General features: G+C 39.5%; 1 protein-coding gene across 1 annotated transcript in view; it reads right to left on the bottom strand.

Moving 5' to 3' along the window:
* The window catches only part of LOC109918418 (AF4/FMR2 family member 1-like), a 167067-nt gene that overhangs the window by 27422 nt on the left and 119118 nt on the right, over positions 1-20527 (bottom strand). The window contains exons 10-17 of the mRNA XM_048604209.1: positions 19169-19325; positions 16339-17541; positions 10550-10638; positions 8544-8787; positions 6445-6542; positions 6287-6350; positions 1063-1199; positions 825-896 (exon numbers count right to left, since the gene is read on the bottom strand). Of these exons, the coding sequence (XP_048460166.1) occupies positions 825-896; positions 1063-1199; positions 6287-6350; positions 6445-6542; positions 8544-8787; positions 10550-10638; positions 16339-17541; positions 19169-19325 (2064 nt within the window). The remainder of the gene's footprint in view (positions 1-824; positions 897-1062; positions 1200-6286; positions 6351-6444; positions 6543-8543; positions 8788-10549; positions 10639-16338; positions 17542-19168; positions 19326-20527) is intronic.

Raw genomic sequence — 20527 nt, 5'->3', positions numbered from 1 at the left:
AATGGCCCAGCCTGATTTTACACTAACCCGACCAAGTCAACCTTCGTGAATCTTTTTTTGTTTGAATGATACCCTTTATTAGTATCGTGGACGTTGACTATTTATTTGGATGCTGCGGACACCCAGTTCACTTGTCACCTTTTACCCATCACCATTCACTCCTAATTGACAGGCAGCACATGTCCTAAATTAGCAAGAACTACCTTCAACATCAGTAAGACCAAATATATACTGTTTTACTGCCTGTCAAAAAATGTTGCATCTTAACCCAGGTTCCATTCTTCTCCTCAGCAACTCACTCATGCCGAGTCCAACAATGTGCAGTCTCGATACTGTCAGGCTGAGCCATGGTCAAGGGTCCTTGTTTCCATCTTTTCAAAATTGCCTGTGTCCACCTTTATGGCCACAGACTATTGGTCACACCCTAAGCTTCTAGACTTGATCACTTGCTCTCCTTGTTGATCTCTTAAGCATCGCTTTTTATAAATTACAAATTGCCCAAAACGCATCACCCACATCCACTGCTCTCCATCACCTCTACTCTCCCCCTTCTTCAGTGCTTTCCTACCAACTGATCGAGTCTTCCGCTATAGCTCCACCATAGCTTTGCCTCTTTCTGCCATAAACAATTGTCTGTCTGATTCCTGCAGCATATCTCCTCTCAGTCCTTCAGCTGACTTATTCCCACATTGTTATACTTCATCAAGAACCTCCTCACAATATATCAATTTAACCACAATCCTTTTGTCAACGTACCATGGAATTTGGGTATTTTGAATTTTGTGACATTAAAAGGCTCAAACGTCAGTGCAATTGTTACTTACCATAAAACCACAAATATTTTTTCTACAGTAGTTGCTGATGAGTCGGTGAAGTTTTTTAGTTTCATAATGTACCTGTAATGAAGTTAGAAAATGGAGATTATACCAAATGACAGAATAATCATTGAAATCAGAAATAGACAACAGAACAGTCAATTTGAAGGCAATTTTTGTGAGAATCATTAATAACTGAAGAAAATTAATCAGTGTGTTAACCAGATCAAGACTTGAGGACACTTACTTGATTAAATCCACTGTTTCAGAAAACATGGTATAAGCAGACTTTGGTGGCTGTGCCTCACTTTCCATGGCTATACCACTTTCAACAAATGATAGTGCAGCGTCCAAGTAATTGAAAGCTTTCCCAATCTTGTCCGACTAATTGTGAGAAAAATAAGCTTGGTATTAAAACCATGGTTACTGTTTTGATTCACTTAACATGAAATTTATATTTATGAATTTTTAGCTGAATCCCTAATGCGAGTAGTTTCAGTTGTAGTAGTAGTTTGAGCACTGTCATGTGTTGTGGGTTACAGGATAGGTGTTTGGAAGCTTAGTGGGTTTAAGGACAACTTTATCAGGGTTCAGGTGTGTTGCAAACACCCCCACGATTGAACAGTTTGGCAATGCTCACTATATCATTGATTAACATCGACAAAGGTCCCTTAGGCAAATTACTTCAGGATATTTGACAATCACACACACTATTGTCGAAATCAAATTCCTTCAGAAGAGGGGGAAGGAAAGCTATTAGGTTGAGGCAGGGAATATTACTGGACTAGCAAGCCTGAAGTCTGGGCAATTGTTCTAGGGACAGAAGTTCAAACTCCACCCTGGCAGCTCTTGACATTTAAATTCAAATAATCAATAAATCTGCAATTAAAAACTACACTCAGCAATGGTGACAATATAATTCATGGATTGCCATAAACACCCAAGCAAAAGTTAATTAAATGGTTCATACCAAAAACAGAGAAGGGATTCAATATTTGATGTGGGTCCATTACTTCAAAATAAACAATTTTATGCTTCTGGATCAATTAGAGGTGATTTTGCTTTTAATTGAAATATTTCTGCTGTCACCACAAGGTATGAAAAACATCACTAATTTAAAATATATACTTTTTCAATCTCAACAGGCTCTATGTTGCCATTACCCAGTGAGCTACAACAAGTAGAATAACAAAGGTGTGACAATATTGGATTCTTAATTTTTAATATTCAAGTGCAATACAGCTTTTAATTGGACTCTAGCATTCACTGTGCTACAGATTAGTTGAGATTCTACCAAAGCTTTGCTTCCAAAATTCAAATGATGACTTTATAAACCTGAATCAGGGGTTACACACACATCCATCCTTAGTGGAAAGGATTCCCAGTGAAATCAGCTCTAAATTGTGCATTGAGGAAAAGAACTGATAGCTAGTAAAATCAGGATGAATGGGGATTATTAAAAAGCACAAATTGAGTTTCCATGAATTTTTTTCACTAATTTGAACATTGTACTGCCCACATTCCACACTGGATTAATTCTCATCCCCACTAATAATGCTCATTCATGGCCCTTTAATGCAGCTCTTGAGATTAAGCTTCCATTTTAAGTGCAAAGACTCTAATAGATCCTGTTTAAATATTGAATAGCTCACAAAAGTGCACCAATTAAGCTTGTAAATGGTTCAGTAAAACTTTCAAAATTCATTTTCAGCTATTTAAGATCATGAACTCCACTGTGAGAAATAAAAAAGGTATTTCAATGAGTGTCTTAAAAAAAAAGCCTATTCTCAGCTGTGCTAATAAAATTGCACCAAATTACCATTCAAACAGATCAAAGAACTTCTCTTTAATATCAGGGAATTGGACAATCATGCCCACGGCCGAACTAACTACCATTACATGTCCCATCCACTCCCTACCAGGATCATGAGCTGAAATGGCTCCCTGAAAGTGAGCAATCCTGTCTGACATCAGACAGAGCTTCCAATCCCTTCACAAACTACATCAAACTACACAAAGTCTGCGTTTTTCCATTCCGACATTATTGAGCTTTGTTCAACCACTGCTGAAACCAACATCCACATCTTTGTCACTTGCAGACTGAGCGTTGCTGTAAACCTTCAGGCCAACAGCAAACAGCCAACCTCCATAAATTTTAGATCAGCTAAAGCTTCATCCTGCACCTGGTTTGTTTCACCCCAAAGTATCCAAATTTAAAAATTCTCATCCAGTTATTTAAGTAGTTTGCCCGCACTCCACCTCAAACCTTCAAGGTACTAAAGACCCATCTGGTCAACTCAACTAATCCCTGATTGGGAGTTCATCATCCCTTTTTTAATTCATGAAGGCGTGATGTAAATGTCGCACATAGTTGCTGCTTCTTTCATGATAAGAAATAGATAGTCTGGTCCGTCAGTTCCACATTGGTGTTTTTCTCTGCACAATAACTTTAGTGGTCCTTCTTTAAGTAACCATCCATTTGTCTTTCACAAAAAATTACATTCCCTGCTTCACAAGCAGTTTGCAATTTAATTTGCAAGTTTTTTGCCTTCTTTTAAATTAATTTTGCAAATATTTCAACAGTGGAAATACTCCATTACTATATCATAGCTCCTCAACAGCTTGAGGCTTCCTACAGGTTACGTAACTTCACATTTCTGGTTTACTAATCAAACTCCTCAGCTCTCCTTTTGTAACAAACTCTCAATCCCCAGTAACATCTTAGTGAACCGACTGCACATTTCTAATTCAAGAGCAAAAACAGAAGTTGCTGGAAAGGCTCAGCAGGTCAGGCAGCATCTCTGAAGAAAAAAAAAATAATCAGAGTTAACGTTTCAGGTCCAGTGACCCTTCCTGAGAACTGAGGAATTCTTTGATATCCATGCTGAAGTGTGTTTATATAGTTGATATAAAGAATGAACTTGATATACCAATCACAATTACAAAAAAAAAAATGATTAATAAAAATAAAGGCTACTATTCATATTTGGGAACAGGATTATATCGATAAATGTGTTTCTGGTTTTCAATTCTGTGAAGGTGATTTTTTTTTTTTTAAAAAGGAAGGTCACAAACTCTTTAAGCATTGGGTCAAAACAACGCTTCCAAGCAATCAAGCTAAGTGACTAGACAAGCTACTTCCTGGAAAAAAGGCCTGAACTGTCCCCATCCATCACCACCCTCCACTGCCTGGCCAAGCTTCTCCCCACTCTGAACAACTTTTCTTTTAACTCTTTTCACTTTCTTCAGGTCAAAGGGGTGGCCATGAGTACCAGCATGGGCCCCAGTAAGCCTGTCTCTTTGAGGGATATTCCAGCCCCCACCCACAAACTCTTTCCCTGGTATATTGATATCATCAGTGCTGCTCCCTTTCTCATTCAGAATTGAAAATTTCCCCTCCAATTTCCACCCTGCTCCCACCTTCACCTGGTCCATCTGACTCCTCTCTTCCCTTCATCGAGATGTTTCCATTTCTGGGAATGAGCTGGCTACCAATATCCACTAAAAATGCAAGGACTCCCAGTTACCTTGACTACACATCCTCACACCTTAACTTCCCATAAAGACTCTATTCCATTCTGCCAGTTCCTCTGTTCTGGCACATCTGTTCCGATGATGCCAACTTCGACAAAGAAGTCTCCGAATTGTCCACCTTCTTCCTCGTCAACATAGTTGACGGGTCCCTCAGCTGGGTCCAACCCATCTCCCGCATTTCAGTCCTCACCCCTTCTCTTCCCTCCTGCAACAGCAATAAAGTGCTCCTTATCTTCACCTACCATCCCACCAGCATCCACATCCAGAAAATCATTAGCCACCATTTCCACCACCTCCAGTGAGATGCCACGACCAGACACATTCCTCTCTCCTCCCTGGTCAGCCTTCTGCAATTCCGTTCTCTCCAGGACACCCTGGTCCACTTCTCCTTCACTCCGAACACCCTCTCACAGCCCCACGGCACGTTCCCCTGCAACCAACTGCCCACTTACTTCCTCCCACCTCAGTATCAAAGGGCCCAAACACACCTTCCAAGTGAAGCAGCACTTTACCTGCAATTCTCACAATCTAGTCTATTGTATTTGCTGCTCACAATCTCATCTACTCTACACTGGGGAAATAAAGTGTAGACTGGGTGACCGCTTCACAGAACACTTACATTCTGTCTGCAAGAGAGACCCTGGGCTTCCAGTTGCCTGCCACTTCAACACAATACCTTGCTCCCTGGCCAACATCCGTCTCAGTATTGCTGTAGTACTCCAGCGAAGCTCAACAGTAGCTGGAAGAACAGCACCGGATTTTCTGCTTGGAAACTTTGCAGCCTTCTGGACTCAATGTTGAGTTCAACAATTTTACAGCTTGAAGCACCTTCTCCCATATCCCTACCCCAAACCCCACACACCAGGCCTGGATATATCACATGGTCTGTTATTACACATTACCCCCTGTTAGCCAATAACAGTCCCCATTAGTAGCTATTCATTCTCCCAGGCCGATTGTTATCCACTCCTTTGTCTGTCCAGCTGTTGTTCTCTCTCTCTCTTTGAGCTGAATCACCACCTATCGTTTACTCCTTATCTCCTCACCTCCCACCTTCTGCATAAAAAACAACTTTTTCTTCAGTACCATCATTTCTGAAGGAGGGTCACTGGACTCAAAACATTAGCTTTGATTTCTTCTCCACAGATGAAGCCAGACCTGAGCCTTTCCAGCAATTTCTGCTATTTTTTTTCAGTAATTAGACAAGCTACCTGGTGAGATAATTTCTCACGTATTTATTTACTAAGGTGGGCTTTTACAACCCAGAGAGAAACAAATGGACATTCCCAGGATCAGAAGCAGGTTCTATTCGGAAGAAAGGATCCATACCAACAAATATGCTGTTTAGTAGCCTCAAGTAGAGAAAACTACAGAAAGAGAGAGATTTTATTCTTAAGAGTTCAATGAGAAAAATTAAATGAGTTAGACTGTGTCTGTGTGTCCTGGGGAGAGATGAAATGAATCAGATCTGGTGAATGTGTGGAAATTCACTTAAAGGAAGCACTTGTGACCTCACCAGTCGAGTAAGAAATGAAACGGGTGATATTTCACTCTGGATCCGGCCGGCAAGCGTCTGTGATGGATATTACAGAGAAATTAAGGGGCGAATACTTTTGCTGCTCATGGCAAGTTCTTTCCACATTTTTTTTATGTTATGTAATAAACTTACATCAGTGTGTCAGGACAGCTGCATTTGAATATGTTCAGTGGCTATCCACCAAGGTAACCAAATTACAGAAAGAAACCTTATAGCCAAAGAAACCAGGCTACCATCAACTACAATCATATCACTTTGTAACCTCTTCAGATTCAGGCTCTCTCCTATATTGTTGTTCTCAAATTTGCCAGCTAATCATCAGGAAACAATTAGCCAAAGACTAATGTAAAGATAAAGCTATTTTTCTACATTTCTGATTAGGTCACTTCCAGTAACTTACCATGACATCAGCCTTGTGCTTGACTTTTTTGGCTTCTCGCAAGTGATGCTCTACCGGATATTGCCTTAAGAAAAAGTGGGTAGAGGTTAGGATAGGTTCTATTTTACAGCATATTTTGATGCCATGGAAGAGAACAGAGTGAAATCGAAGTAAATTACTTGTCATCAAACTTGAGCAGAGGCCTTGCGGGTTTGGAATTTCCATTCAGGAGGGATTGTTCTGGAGTGGTTTTACTGGCAGTACCCTGGTAAGACACCTGTGGATAAGAAGGTTTTGTAAATATTAATTTTAACCCTTTGAATATGACAAGTACACAAAACAATCCATCAGGCTTCGACTTTGCTGAATGGACAAACATACCAAAATGACATGGCCCTAGCTTTCAACAACAGGACGATCCTATCTTTCATTCCACACTTTTTCTGAATTAAGAGGTTTCAGGAAGGCAACACTGACAGCATTATAAATGGTTTCAGTGCACCACGGTGAATGAAGAAACCATCTTTGAGTCAATTGTTTTCCACTGACCATAGCGGAAAAATGTATATTTGTACGCTGAATGAGCACAGCTGGAATATTTTGAAACACAGAGTCCATGTCGAAAAGCAACCATTCAGGTGAGACTTCAGAAACCTGACCAAGGCTCCCCTCAAACATTTTAATCAAGAGTCACAGCTTTGGAGAGGGGAAGTGGTAAACAGCAGAAAAGAAATAGCGTATACCTCTGCAGTGATGCCATAAATTACTAATTATTTCTGTAGCATTACATAATGACCCACTGCGTTAACAGTTAAAATCCTCAGCCAATTATCAAAAATAATGTCCATTCAAAGAAAATGAAGAAATGATACGATGATATTAAGACATTGATCCATTAACCCTTCAAATCACATCTCAATAATTCAATAGAAAGCCACAAATCTGAAACCAAAACGTAAAAATGCTTGAAAACACAGCACGCCCAGCAGTATCTATAATGAGAAATGACAGGTGAGAAAGCTGAATAGATCACGATTACCCTAGTGACAGTACACTCAGTTCAATGGCAGGGTAGTGATTTAGTCAACTGCTTTATTCTGGATGGTTGTGCTGTTTTCGCTGAAGCCATCTAAGCGAAGCGGGAATATTCCATCACATACCTGTCTTGAGCACTGAACAAGGCACAGAGGTTTTGAAGAATCAGGAGAGGAGTCATTCTTCACAGAGCATCCAGCCAATAGTGTACACTTGTTAGAATGGTTGGAAAGTTATTTTCTGATCAGTGATAGCTCAGGAGCACGTGAATGATCGGAGAAATGTCTGGCTTTTGCCTTACTCGGAGTGGTCATCAGGTAGCACTTGTGTGACGCAAGTGCTTATCCAATCCATATAAGCTGATGTAAGGGGTCAAAGATTATCAGCAAGAGCACTAGGAGTGGCAGGAGTAGAAAGTTCTTTACTCGGAATGGTTTGGATTGGAATGTGTTGCCTGCGAGAGTGGTGGAGGCGGATTCCAAACATGGTTTGAAAAGAGACGAGAGATATCTATTTGAAAATGACAAATTTAGAGGGCTACAGAGATGGGGCTGGCTGAGCAGCTCTTTCAGGAGCTGATTCAGACATGATGGGCTGAATGGCCTTTGTCTGTACTGTAAAATTCTATGTTTCCTTCTTATCGGGGGAATAAGTGGAACACTGGAAAGATCAGAGAACACGACCCACTCCTGAGCTCATGACAGAGGGATGGACAGAAGGAGACTGGACCCAAAATGCTGCTAGAGGAATTCCTGCAGCAACATCCAGGAGTCTGATAACCGCTTCTGAAGGTCACAAGTATCTTCTCATCGGATATGATCCAACCACTTAAGGGTTTTCACATTGGCTGTAGTTTTGCTGAGGTTCAGTTAGGAACTGTCTCGATGCTGAGGGCAAATATTCTCACCCTTCCTTTGACATTCAGCCTGTATCTAGGTCAATGCGGGGGCAAACATCAGAGGAAAGTCAGTCAGGAAAAATCCAAACTGAGCATCAGTGAGCAGGCAAAATGGGATGTTTATCAGGAAAGGCAGCTTCTCTTTCAAGCAGCTTAAATTGCTAAACTAAACCAACCTTACAAATCCTAAAAATAACTTTATATCCAATAACTACGGTGTTCAATAAAGCATACTATACATTAAATATTTAAGACAGCATTTGAACAATATGCCCAATTATGAAACAATCCACTTGAAAGTTCTCATCTTTGAGCTAAAAAATTAAGCCGTGTTGGCATTTATACCTTGCTTTTTAAGTGCCCGGACTGTTTATCCTCTGTTCTTTTGTGCTTGGAGGATAGTGATTTGGACGAAGAGTTAATCTTGCTGCTACAATCCTTGCTATCAGTAGCACTCATGGTGGAGATCTGGCTGGAAGTACTACTTCCACTGTTGTGCTGTTTGTGAGCTACCTTTGCTGGCTTCTGTGCAGGAGATGGAAGTGGCAGTAAAAATGGGTTTTCCTTCTCAGAGGAAGACTGGGGAACTCTGAAATCAAATAACAATTCTTTTGTTATCTTCAAGGTACTTCAATATCAAAGTGAACAGTGCACACTTAAGGAGTCAGCAGTATTTTCTAATAGCAACAGAATAGAAATTCACAGATCATAATTAAATTATAGTATGTTCTGACAACAGACCTCTAACAGAAAACTTCCTTCTTTCAACATTGTTGTTTTAGTGGAATAGGACATCCAGTCTTAAATGGTAGGAAAAGAGGTAAAGCAAAAAGAGAACCTTCTATTAGAATCTCTCCTTTATACAGAAGGAAAAAAAAAAGAACTTTGATGTCTTAGTCATCGTTATACAGCATAGAAACACAATATTTGGTCCAACTTTTCCACGCTGACCAAGTTTCTCAAACTAAACTAGGCCCATTTGCCTGCATTTGGCACACATGCCTCTAAACGGTTCCTACTCACATACCTGTCCAAATGTATTCCAAATATTATAACTGCCTGCATTTACCACTTCCTCTGACAGTTCATTCCACATACAAACCAATCTGCTCCTATGATGCTGCTTGGCCTGCCGTGTTCATCCAGCTCTGCACCTTGTTGTCTATTCTCCTATTTGTTGGTTCTACGATCCTGTTAACTTTCTGATATTTGTGTATAAGATCACCCTAAACCCCTGGGTAATAACATTTAATAATTTCTCACCATTCTTACCTCAACCATTGTTTTCTTTCCCTCTTCCTACAAACGTGATCACATTTCACCATCTTAAAACATTGGCAGATGGAATACAATTCACCCGATACAGACAACAATGTAGATAATATGATGGGATGTAGCAAACTCTGATACACTCAGTACCTTCGTGTTGCAATGTTTTAATATCTGGTCAGAAAACTGCCCTTCCTCAGGGCAACCACTTGGAAATGTGACCGGGCAGGGAAACTGATATTAATCTGTCACTGAGTTAGCCTGTAAATCTCTCCCGCAAATGGACATTTCTCCACATTACTTTCCATTCGCCAATTGCTTGCCCACTCAGTGAACCTGTCCGTATCTGTCTCCAGCCTATTTGGTCGTCCTCACCTACCCAGTGCTTTCTCTCCTAACCAATGTGATCTTGTCAGTGAACCTGGGGACATTACATAAAAACATAGAAGATACGAGCGGGAATAGATCATTCGACTTCAAGCCTGCTTCACCATTCAATAGGATCATAGCTGACCATTGAGCTCAACACCCTAATATCACCCCCCTCCCATATCCTTTTATCCACAAAAGCGAATGCTAGATTGTGCACGAGAGAGGGATAGAGAGATTGTGTATGCCTCATTTTTTGATTTTAGACAACATGCTGAGTTTTGGGCTGTGAAAGGCATTTGATAATGATTTTACTGGTATCCAATTTTAGAAGTTATATAAATTATTAAGTGCCTGGGAGAAGTTAAATATACTTGTACATCAAGATCCTAATGATACAAAATCCTCTACAGCTGTGTCTGATGACAGTCTGGTCTAGCGTTATCCACTATCATAATTTATTGAATCATATTTGGTTTAAAGGAATGCAACATTTTTCATGTCTCGAGTATTGACTGTTTCTTATGATCTACACAGAAATGACTTGCAGTTTGGCAAACTTATGTGCTAAATATATTCAAAATACACATGCAGGATGAAGCACTTTTAGCTGTGGTTTGTGAATCAGCAGAGTTCGACAGGTGTCCGACGAGAACTCAAATGTTGCAAGGAATCTCTAACTAATTTTAGACATTGAGATATCGCATACACACCGCTTCTGACTGGATTCCTTATGGCTTGAAGAGGATTTGTTTTCTTTATTCAGCTTTAGTTTTTTGCTCTCACTCGTTTCCACGTCAACCTGAAATAGATAATTTTGCAGTAAACAAAAAGGAAGGAAAATAAATTATTGTCAATGTTCAAGACTTCAACTTCATTCTAAGAATTATTTTCCATCTCAACAATTATAAAAGTGAAAAATCTCCAACGTGACACAGGAGAGCAGCTTGGTGGTTTGAATGTGGCAGCACGTGACAACATCTCAGCGAATTGCAAGGTTGGAATCTGAGAGCTTGGACAAGTATGACTGCCTCTTCATTGCAGAGCTAGAGTCTGCACCACATGATCCGAATGGAATGTCTCTCCAGAAATGGAAAATTACACCATCGTGCTTCTTCTCCTCTTTCCCTTCTCACACTCTCCATGCCAATCAGAGCAACATAAATATCTCTCGACAAATCCAAAACAGAGAGAAGCAACTGCAAAAGGAGAATGAATTCTTGTACGTCTAGCCGATTCACTTCACTCTGCAAGATTATATTTTCTTTTATTTGCTTCAGTTTTTTAAAACTTCCCTTTTTTAGGACTTCCCAAGTGACGGCAACAAGTTGAACCAAAATTTGACAATGCTTTCCAAAGGGATGCCAAATTTCCAACAGCAAATTCAGTTAATGCTAGGGACAGGATTTCAACAGTACTTTACTGCTTCTACATTGGAAAACTCATCATGAAATACAGCCCTGCTTCAGCAAACTGTTTCATAGTCAATGAGGGAGTCTTACCCCAAGTAGCTTTTTGAATCAGGGGAGGAAGTACCTGTCGCCCAGAGCAGGGTCCACTGCAGGAACTGCGACAGGCCTCAGCAAAGATAAAACGTAAGCCATATGAAGTGTACTCTGTTTCTCCAGCTGAGAGGCCCTGACGGGGTGGGAGATCCAATCAAATAAATTAACCCATAAGGAGGCAATCCACCTTCCCACCTATGGCCCAAGTATACTTACCTTCATGTGAGGGTGACTCTTGTGGCACAGTGGACTGGGAGGACCGAGTTCAAGTACCCACCTGCTCCAGAGGTGTGCCATAACCTGTCTGAACAGACTGCTTAAAAATATCCACCTGTGGAGCACCTACAGCCAGAAGGGTAGTCTCAATTTTGCTGGTCCCTGCCTGCAGGGAATGACAAAACTCTTCATAATACTTGGGAGAAAGGTGGTCAATGCATTTGCAGTGGAGGGGATTACTGCTTTCATTTCTACATTTCATCTCACCGCACAACTGTGATCAGGAAGAAGTCAAATGTATGAACTTAAATTCCACAGAAATGTTGACCACCAGCTCAATTAGTTGTCTTTAAAGTTTGATTTTGGGCTGATTTAAGTTAATTATGAAGTATTACCATTATAGTTCACTGCATCATTTTCCCTTGAGATTAAAATCATGATTAGCACTTGCATATTACTTCAACTCTTTAAAATTGCCAGCATGGTTGCTGGCTTCACCATCTGCATTGAACCAGAATTTTCTTCCAATTAAGCATTAGGCAGACTACAGCCATTGCTTGCATTCTTGCCTTAAATTCCATGCCCTATCCATTAATTCTATCGCCCATTCCAGCTACTACCTCAGGCTCAACCAAACTTCCACAACCCTGGCATTCCAGTCAGCCAATGACTTGATTTGATTTATTTAATTATTGGTTACAAAATACAATGAAAAGTGTCGTACAGCATCGCCACGCTTTGGCGCCATCTTAAAACAGAGAAAAATAAACCAAAACACAGAATGCAAAGAGACAGAAGAATAAAGCAGTAGAGAAAAGAAAAAAAAGTGTTCAACATTGCAGTCTTTCCTATTAAGTGCTCAGTCATAGGCCATTGGCTTGGTGGCCAGGCGTGAGTCCCCTTCGCCATGCTGCTGGAGTGAAAGTCATCACTCCTCCATGCCATCTTTTCTCCACTGATGCCCTCACTGGATGCAGCTGCCATTGAGAATCCAAACTCGCCTCCGACACAGTAAGTCCACACTGAGCTGAGCTCTTCAACAAGAGGTAAGTAAAATAAATAAAAAAGAGAAGAGAAAAGAGGAAAGAAAAAGAAAAGGACAAGCCCCGGGCTCAGAAGCTCTACTCCACTGCCGTCTGTTAAACTAGATTCCAACCCCATCTCCTCTCCATCATAAACATCCCTTGTTCTTACCACCATTACATTGTCAGTCTTTGTATATCTGCTATTAAAATTTCCAACCATGCTTTTTTGGCTCCAGGAGAGCACTGCAATGGTCTCCTGGCCAGGCTCGCATAAATCCAAACGTATTCAGAACTCTGGTACCTTATTATAAGCCACAACACAGTCCACTCAACCATTTCCTCTGAAAGTGCTGGCCTAGATCAGCTCTAGGCGTAACAAAGATTTCAAAATTTCCATTCTGGTATTCAAATTCCTTCTGCCCACAGACTCCAAGAACGCTGCACTCCTTCAAATCACAAGAGGGAGCACAAGAGGGAGATGAATTGCACAACATTTTCAAAGGGATATCACCGGTTTGATGTTTGTCCTATAAAACTCTGTTCCGTTCAATTGACATTCTGGACTTTTATTTAAAAAGTCACAGTTTTTCCCCAACAGAAAGCATTTTCAACCAGAAATGTATTCAAAAACGTAAAGGAACTAGAAAATGTAACACAATTCATTAACTTCAACATTCAAGACAATTCCATTAGTTTTATGTCATGATGCCCAGAAGTGCTGGAGCTTCATGAAATGTATTTCTCAGGTTTGAGTTTGTGGCAGGCACATTCTCTGTTATTTCAATGTCCAGGTTGTTGTGCAGTAGTGAATGATGTGGCGCTTTGTATCCATATGTATGGAAATGCATGAACATGAACTCCTAAATTTCAGAATAATATGAACAGTATAAAGTGCACACCCCAGTATAATATCTAAATGATAGACATCAAACAAGTGGCCATGTGCAGGAAAAGAAGGCCAGGATTTTTAGTCTTGCTACACAAAACTCGAAATAAGTGGATGTAGCTGTTGATTCCTCCCAAATACTTCCAGCACTGCCACGATTACGAGATTTCGGGTGCTATCAGGAGTGAAGCTAGTAGAGGAAATGGCGAGGTGAAAACTGACGAGCAAAGTGAGAGATACAGGTAGTGCAGAGATTTGGACAGCAGCAAATGTGACACCTTTACCCCAGGAGCGTTCAAGTGTTATTAGAGGCACATTGTTTATCACTGATAATAATGTAATAATTCAGAAACAGCAAATCACGAGGCATAGTGGCTTGAATTGAAAATTAGCACCTGTTTCGAAAAGAAAGGTCACACATGATTAATCCAATTGAACATTTTGCTGAGGTAACAGAGGTTTAATAAATGGAAAACAATGGATGCTGTCAATGTTGATTTTAAGAAAGCATTTGACAAAGTACCACAGAAAGTTATTAACAAATTTGAGACATTTCATTGGAGGATCAGCGTCAGCTAGCATAAAAAAAAGCAGCTTTAGGATAGGAAGCAGGCAGCCATGGTAAATAGCTAGTTTTCAGACTAGGCCACACCATTGTGTGTCCAATGGTCAGTGCTAGGACCAGCACTTTTTTGCATAAATTAATGGCTTGGATTTTGGAATACTGAGCAAAACTTCAATATTTTCCACAGCAAACTTGGAAGAGTGACTATGAAGACAATACCAAACTGCAATAGGACACAGGGTAGGCTAGTAGTCGGGCAGACAAGTGACCAATAAAATTTTTACACAAAGTAGTGAGAGATATTGCTTTTTGGCAGAAGGGACAGGGACAGGCAATCTAGACTTAATGGCACAATTCTAAAAAATGTGTGCAGGGATAGAGGGCCTATGGGGCCCATCTGTAATCTTTGACCCTGACAAATGGAATCTTGGGCTTCATAAGGAGGCAACGAGTACAAAACCTTTATGAGGCTTTGGCTAAGAAACCAAAAGAACAGTGCATCCAGTTGTGGTTGCCACAGTTTAGGAAGTATGACAAGGATCCTTGATTGGATGCCAAAGATTCTTATTTGGAATGGCTCCAGGGATGGATGATTTTAGCAACAATCTTAGATGAGAGAAGCTGGGGTTGTTCAAGAGGGTGAAGGGAGATTTGATGCAGGTATTGGAGATTGAGTGGTTTAGAAAGGGCAGGCAAAAGAAAAGCTGCTCCCATTAGTTGACTGTCCAATAAAAACAGTGAGTGAGGCCTTATAACCTGGAACTCACTGCCATGTGGATGATGGCAGCAAATACAAGGAACAATTTCAAAAAAAAAGGAAACTGGATGGACAGTCAAGAGTAATAAATTTGAGGGCACTAGGGATAGAGGGGGATAATGGGATAGACGGAATTGCTCTGCACCAAATGACTTGTATCCTAATAATTCTATATATAATCTAACCAATGGAATTCTAAGCCACTTCTGGGCTTACTCCCACCAATACTGGACAATTAAGCGTAAGCAAAAGAGGCAGTAAGTATTGGGCTACTTTCACAGATTTTGGCAATACCTTTGGAACACTAGTGATATTTTCCTTATGAATCTACTGCAGTGCATCTAATAAAACATCTTAAATTTATCCTTCCCATTTTAAGCAGTTGGCAGAACCCAAGATTTTCTCTTGATCAAAAAGTCAGTGTTTGGATGTGGATTCATGTAGGTTGAGCTCAAAATGTGCAATTCATGCAAAATGTGATGGAAAAAATAGACAAAGCTTCATTCAATTGTAGAAAATAAATGACATGGCAGAGAACATATAGAAAATACTCCTAATATTCACATAAATGCTCCCTATAAAATTACAAACATTTGTGACATGTATTGGGTTCCTTGAGCCGTGAAACCTTTAAGGCTCCACGACAGAGTAAAAACAATTTGGGTTCACTCTACACATAAATCATAAAGGAAGTGACCTCATTCCAGTATTGCAAAGCGAGAATTTTCTGTATTTTGCAACAAAAGACGAGAAAATGTAAAAGCACTTTTCCTCTGAATTCAGGATGCCACGAATACAATGCTCAAAATAATGACTACAACTTCTCTGGTTCTCGCTTATTTACCTTGGTTTGGGGCCAAGGTCTATTGCAGATCAGAAAATTATATATCATAAGCATTAGGCAATAAAATTTCAGCTTTGCAAATTTAAATTTAAGTGGAAATCACAGCTCCTGACATCGATGAAAACACAGCAAACCAAAGAAATCACATGCCTAAAGGCACACTGCTTTATATTAGAAATGTTGTGCTTTCAGTGCAAAATCTACCACTGTTGTATTGGACAAAGTGCATTTGATCCATTTGTTTCTTCTTTGAAGACTCTGAGGGGCCTAGACTAATCATTTCTTATTGTTGTAAAGAATCACCATAGCAACCTGAGGTTACTCCCTGCCCTCCAACGTTACATATCATAACAAGAGACAGCATTGAAGCTGACTCCACTGCAGCACTAAGGCAAACTGTTTGGGTCAACTTCAGTGTTGCAGTAGAATTCAGAAGGCTTATGAGAAAAACGTCACACCAAATTTACACCTCAATTTAGTACGAAAATTGGAAGATAAATAAGGCCATTAAAACCATAAGGACATTAGATAGCAACACAAAAATCCTTTCAGCAATAATGGCAAAACTATTTGCTCATCCTGCCACAAATGTCTTTTGCCAATAGTTTATCAGCTGATCACGTCTGGGCGAAGAGTGTACGTGAATTAGCAGACTTTGTTGTTGGGGGGAAAAAGGGAAGAGCAAGATAAGAAAAACAACTCACTGTATGCTTTCTCTTGATCTTGCTGGATGAACTTTCTTTGCTCTTCTTCAATTGTTCCTGAAGTTTCTGGCCAGTACATTCCATAATACAGTTCCTGGATTGTTGACCATCTTTACCAAGCAATGATGGGATTCTTGACAACAAACTTAGATCAATTTTTACGATTAGTGAACAGCGAACTTTATTCTCTTTTGTCAATGACTGCAAACTCTTGACATCCCTGACAGGCAAAACTTGATCTGAGAGAATGTTGTCATTTACCTGGTTGGCTGGTTTATTCAGTTTAGTCCTATTTTCCTTTGTAATGGCTTTGCTGGTACTGCTGCTGTTTTCTTCTTTGCTCTTACCAGCAGGTTTATTAATATTGGTGTAGGTTTCCTCCCGAAGCTGGCAGTCAGGTTTCTCGATGCTAGTCTGCACTTCCTCCCTAACCTCATGTGCAGGATGGAGCAAGGTAGTCCTGTTTACCTCTTTGGCTTTAGTGACAGGTTTGTTAACGTTAGACTTGTTTGTGTTCCTGACCTCAGCAACGCACTTAGGGAAGTTAGTCCTGCTTTCCTCCCTGGCTGATTTACTGATATTAGCTCCATTTTCATTACTTTCCTGCTTCTGAGGTTCAAGGGCTGCAGGAAGCAGACTACAACGTGAAGGTGGCTCACCTTTATTGGAACCTTGATCTGTGGACAAAGAGTCTCTATTTATTAACTGCTTAGATTTGGAAAAATTCTCACTGGGACCCTTGTGCTTTTTCTTTTCAGACAAAACCTTGGCTGAAGAGTCAGACTGCCTTTTCTCATTCAACCGCTGCCCATCCTTTATTTTTACTTTGGCCTGTCCTGTGGAAGTTTGGTCTTTATCACCGTATGTGCAAGGTTCATTTTCAGCTTTAATTTCTTGGTTTGCTTCAGGTGCAAGAGTTTTAACAGATTTGCTAGGTTGGTTTTTACCAGCAGCATGCTGCTGAGTGCTGCCATCATGTAGAGGAGCGGAGTTCTGCCACTCACTTTTGTTCCAAGGTATTTCTTGTGCAGTTTTCTCTCTGCTAGAACCAGTACAATCTTGGCCCTCCTTTGCTTCAGATGTCAGGCTGTCTTGAAAATTGTGCCCATTCATTAACTCACTGTGACTGTCAGAAGACACTGCAGGCTGGCCCGGATTTATCCAATTATTAAGTTGCCATTTATTTGCTGGTGAAGGATCAGGCTACAAAACAATTGACAAGACAAATAATGCAAATAAATAAAGTGCAATATGCATGACAAACACCTACAGGTATTAGAAGAAACACTAAGGCTCCTGTTCATATAGTGACAATTATAAATTTTGAACAAATTAATTTAGCACTTTCACATCCCATGTTGTACCAGAACCTCAAAGCAAATACAGACTGTAGTCGGTGGATTGCCCACAAGTGCCCATTTCCAAAGGAAGGTAATGGATTAGGGTTTGAGAAATTGGATTGTCAGTCTGTTGGGCGTACATTATATGGTTTCTTAAGACAACACAATTGACTGTGGGAAGAAAATACATTTTTAAATGGTAAAAAGAGAAAATACTCTCCACAGAGAACGCTGGGAAGCAGGGCAAGAAGTGAGAGCAATGCCCTACTTATAGAAGCTTACCAGATTAATCATACTGCTCCTGTTTTCTACTATAAATATACCGGAACTTTAGGGCACTAGTTGCAGCTTCAGTCACCATTTAATAATTATAGTAAGCAAGGAAACATTAGAACACTCTTTCAAAACCAATTCTATTTTATTATTTATGCACTATCAGATATTTGCATCAACAAAGGCCGGTCCTCTGGGGTTTAATTTGTTACAGCCATTTTTTAAGTCACAAATCTTAGTTGCCTTGATAGAATGGATTTAAAATAAAGATATAAAATCATGCATGCTTATGCATTTAAAAAAGCAATTCCAAAAATGAACTAGAAACACAGTGAAAACAGAGCCAGAACAAATGAATCATTCTTAGCTTCTTTAACTTTTTAACCTGGGGATACTTAAAATAATTTAAAGATACTTTTAAACTTGACTGAAAGAAATGAAAAACAAAAATCGGAACATTTGACCATCATTTGAGTCTCTAACAGTGAGGCTTTCACATAGATAATCTAGGATCTTGGGCATAATGATGACCTTTATTTGCCAACAATATCCATCATTTAAACGTCATTCTTATTTCACAAATTCAGGTACTATTTTGCTGTGCGTGGGCATTGAAGTTCATGGAACCAAGGTGAGAAAGTGGAGTTAGAACACAGACAGCCATGAGCTAACTGAATAATTCAACCAGCACAAAGCGCTCCACTTCAAACCGTCTCCATATTCTCATGTTCCAAAATGTAGTTACCACTCTTTGGAAAGGTCACTCTTCACATCAAAGACTGATGCTCTCGGATGTAAAAAGACGACTTTTTGCATACAAAATCAAGCAAAATAACTGGTAATATATCGCATGAAACAGCATCCAATTTAAAATTAAAAATAAATTATAAAGGTGAGATGCAAAGCTGAATTCTGAAAATTAAGCATCAGAAGTAAAATTCTATATTCTGCAAATGAGGGGATCACATTCTATTTTGGCATCTGTACCCAGCTACCGTAACTGATTGTAGTGTAGTAATTGGACTCCAGTTGTCAAGATGCAAAGTTTCTACTTCTGAATCAAACCGCTACGGTTCAGGGCAGGTAATGCGTTCAACAAGGAGTTATACTTTAAAGTTTTACCTTCTTGCAGTCACTCATAATGGAATTTGGTATGGAGAAAACAGTATAGACTCAAAGTCTAAATGTTGAAAAACAACTTTTACTTTAATACATACCTCAGGAGTTGGAGCCCTTGATGTTCCTTCACTGTCACTGGAGCTACTTTCAGTTTCTGAATCAGAGCCAGAAGAATTCTCAGATTCAGTCAAGTTATTTAATCCACCATTGGAATGTCTTGATATTGCTTCATCACTCTGAGAAAGCAAAGAAGCTCTGTGGAATAACAAGATATTAAGGTTATTCAATGCAGTAATAGTTATGTGGAATAATTAAATAAATTTTTAAAATGTAGTTTCCCTTAGCAATCATGTTCACAATTAGTGTAAAGTACATTTAATAACTTTGATTACATAAAGCAATTTCCATTTGTTAATTTTGCCCATTTATAATTTTAATTAGTCTTAGATATGAATTAATTTGTTTTAGTTAATTAAAAATATTTATTTTTAATCAACTGATTATGAAATAACATTGTGGTTCAAATAAATCTGGGGGTACCACACAAGCTGCAGACATGAAGGCAAAATTTAGCCCTCCAGTTAATACGCCAGCTGAGATCAGCACAGAGCAGAAATTGAACTGGGTTCACAATTTCGACACACACCAGCACAAGAAAAACTTGCAAGAGTCATAATGTTTGCTTTCTATTTGCCCAGTTCAAGACTACTTCAATATTATGGCAACCGTCATAAAATCTAAGATGACAAGCATAAGTTAAAAAAACGTCACACATTATGACAAATGCTTCGAATGGAGATCATTCCTGGTAAATGATTACAATTCAGGGATAGTCCATCCATAACAATGCCTTTGGTTTAACAGTGCTGTGCTTGATCTGGCTAGTTCACTGTGCCAAGCATCAAGATTAGCAATTCCACAATGTACTAGGGTTAGAAAATGCTAAGTTCTGATATGGAACAAGTCAGTAGTATTAATATTGCAAAGGAAGTGATCTCAGTTTTGGCTTGAATAGTGTCAAAATCTTCATATGGTAAAAACTTTTTTCAAGCTTTGTCAGCAGTTGGGGACTATGTACAATTGCAGAGAGCTGGTGAAGGATTGCTCAGGACAAATATGAATGACATCACAGACTACTGCGTAAGTCTGAAATGAATTCCTTTGCATCAGTATACATTCTAGTGGGCAATGTTGACTAATTAGTAATGAACTGCACTGTTAATATGAAATTTGTAAAAATTGTTGAGGATCTTTGATCACATTCAGAGGCTCAAAATAAAAGCTTTATCGTGACATGCCTACTTATTGGAGGAGAGATTAAATACTTGCTTTGCTTGCATCTTTACCAGATCTATATTGTCTGGGATTGTTCATTTCGATTGGAGAAATGCTCAAATAGTTCCAATTTTCAAAAAAAAAAAAATGGTGGACAGCAGAAAAAAGTAGTAGCACATCAT

This window comes from Rhincodon typus, chromosome 1 (genome assembly GCF_021869965.1).
Source record: "Rhincodon typus isolate 14 chromosome 1, sRhiTyp1.1, whole genome shotgun sequence".
NCBI classification, from domain to species: Eukaryota; Metazoa; Chordata; class Chondrichthyes; order Orectolobiformes; family Rhincodontidae; genus Rhincodon; species Rhincodon typus.
The sequence above is the reverse complement of the archived record's forward strand: the minus strand, read 5'-3'. Positions and strand labels throughout refer to the sequence as shown.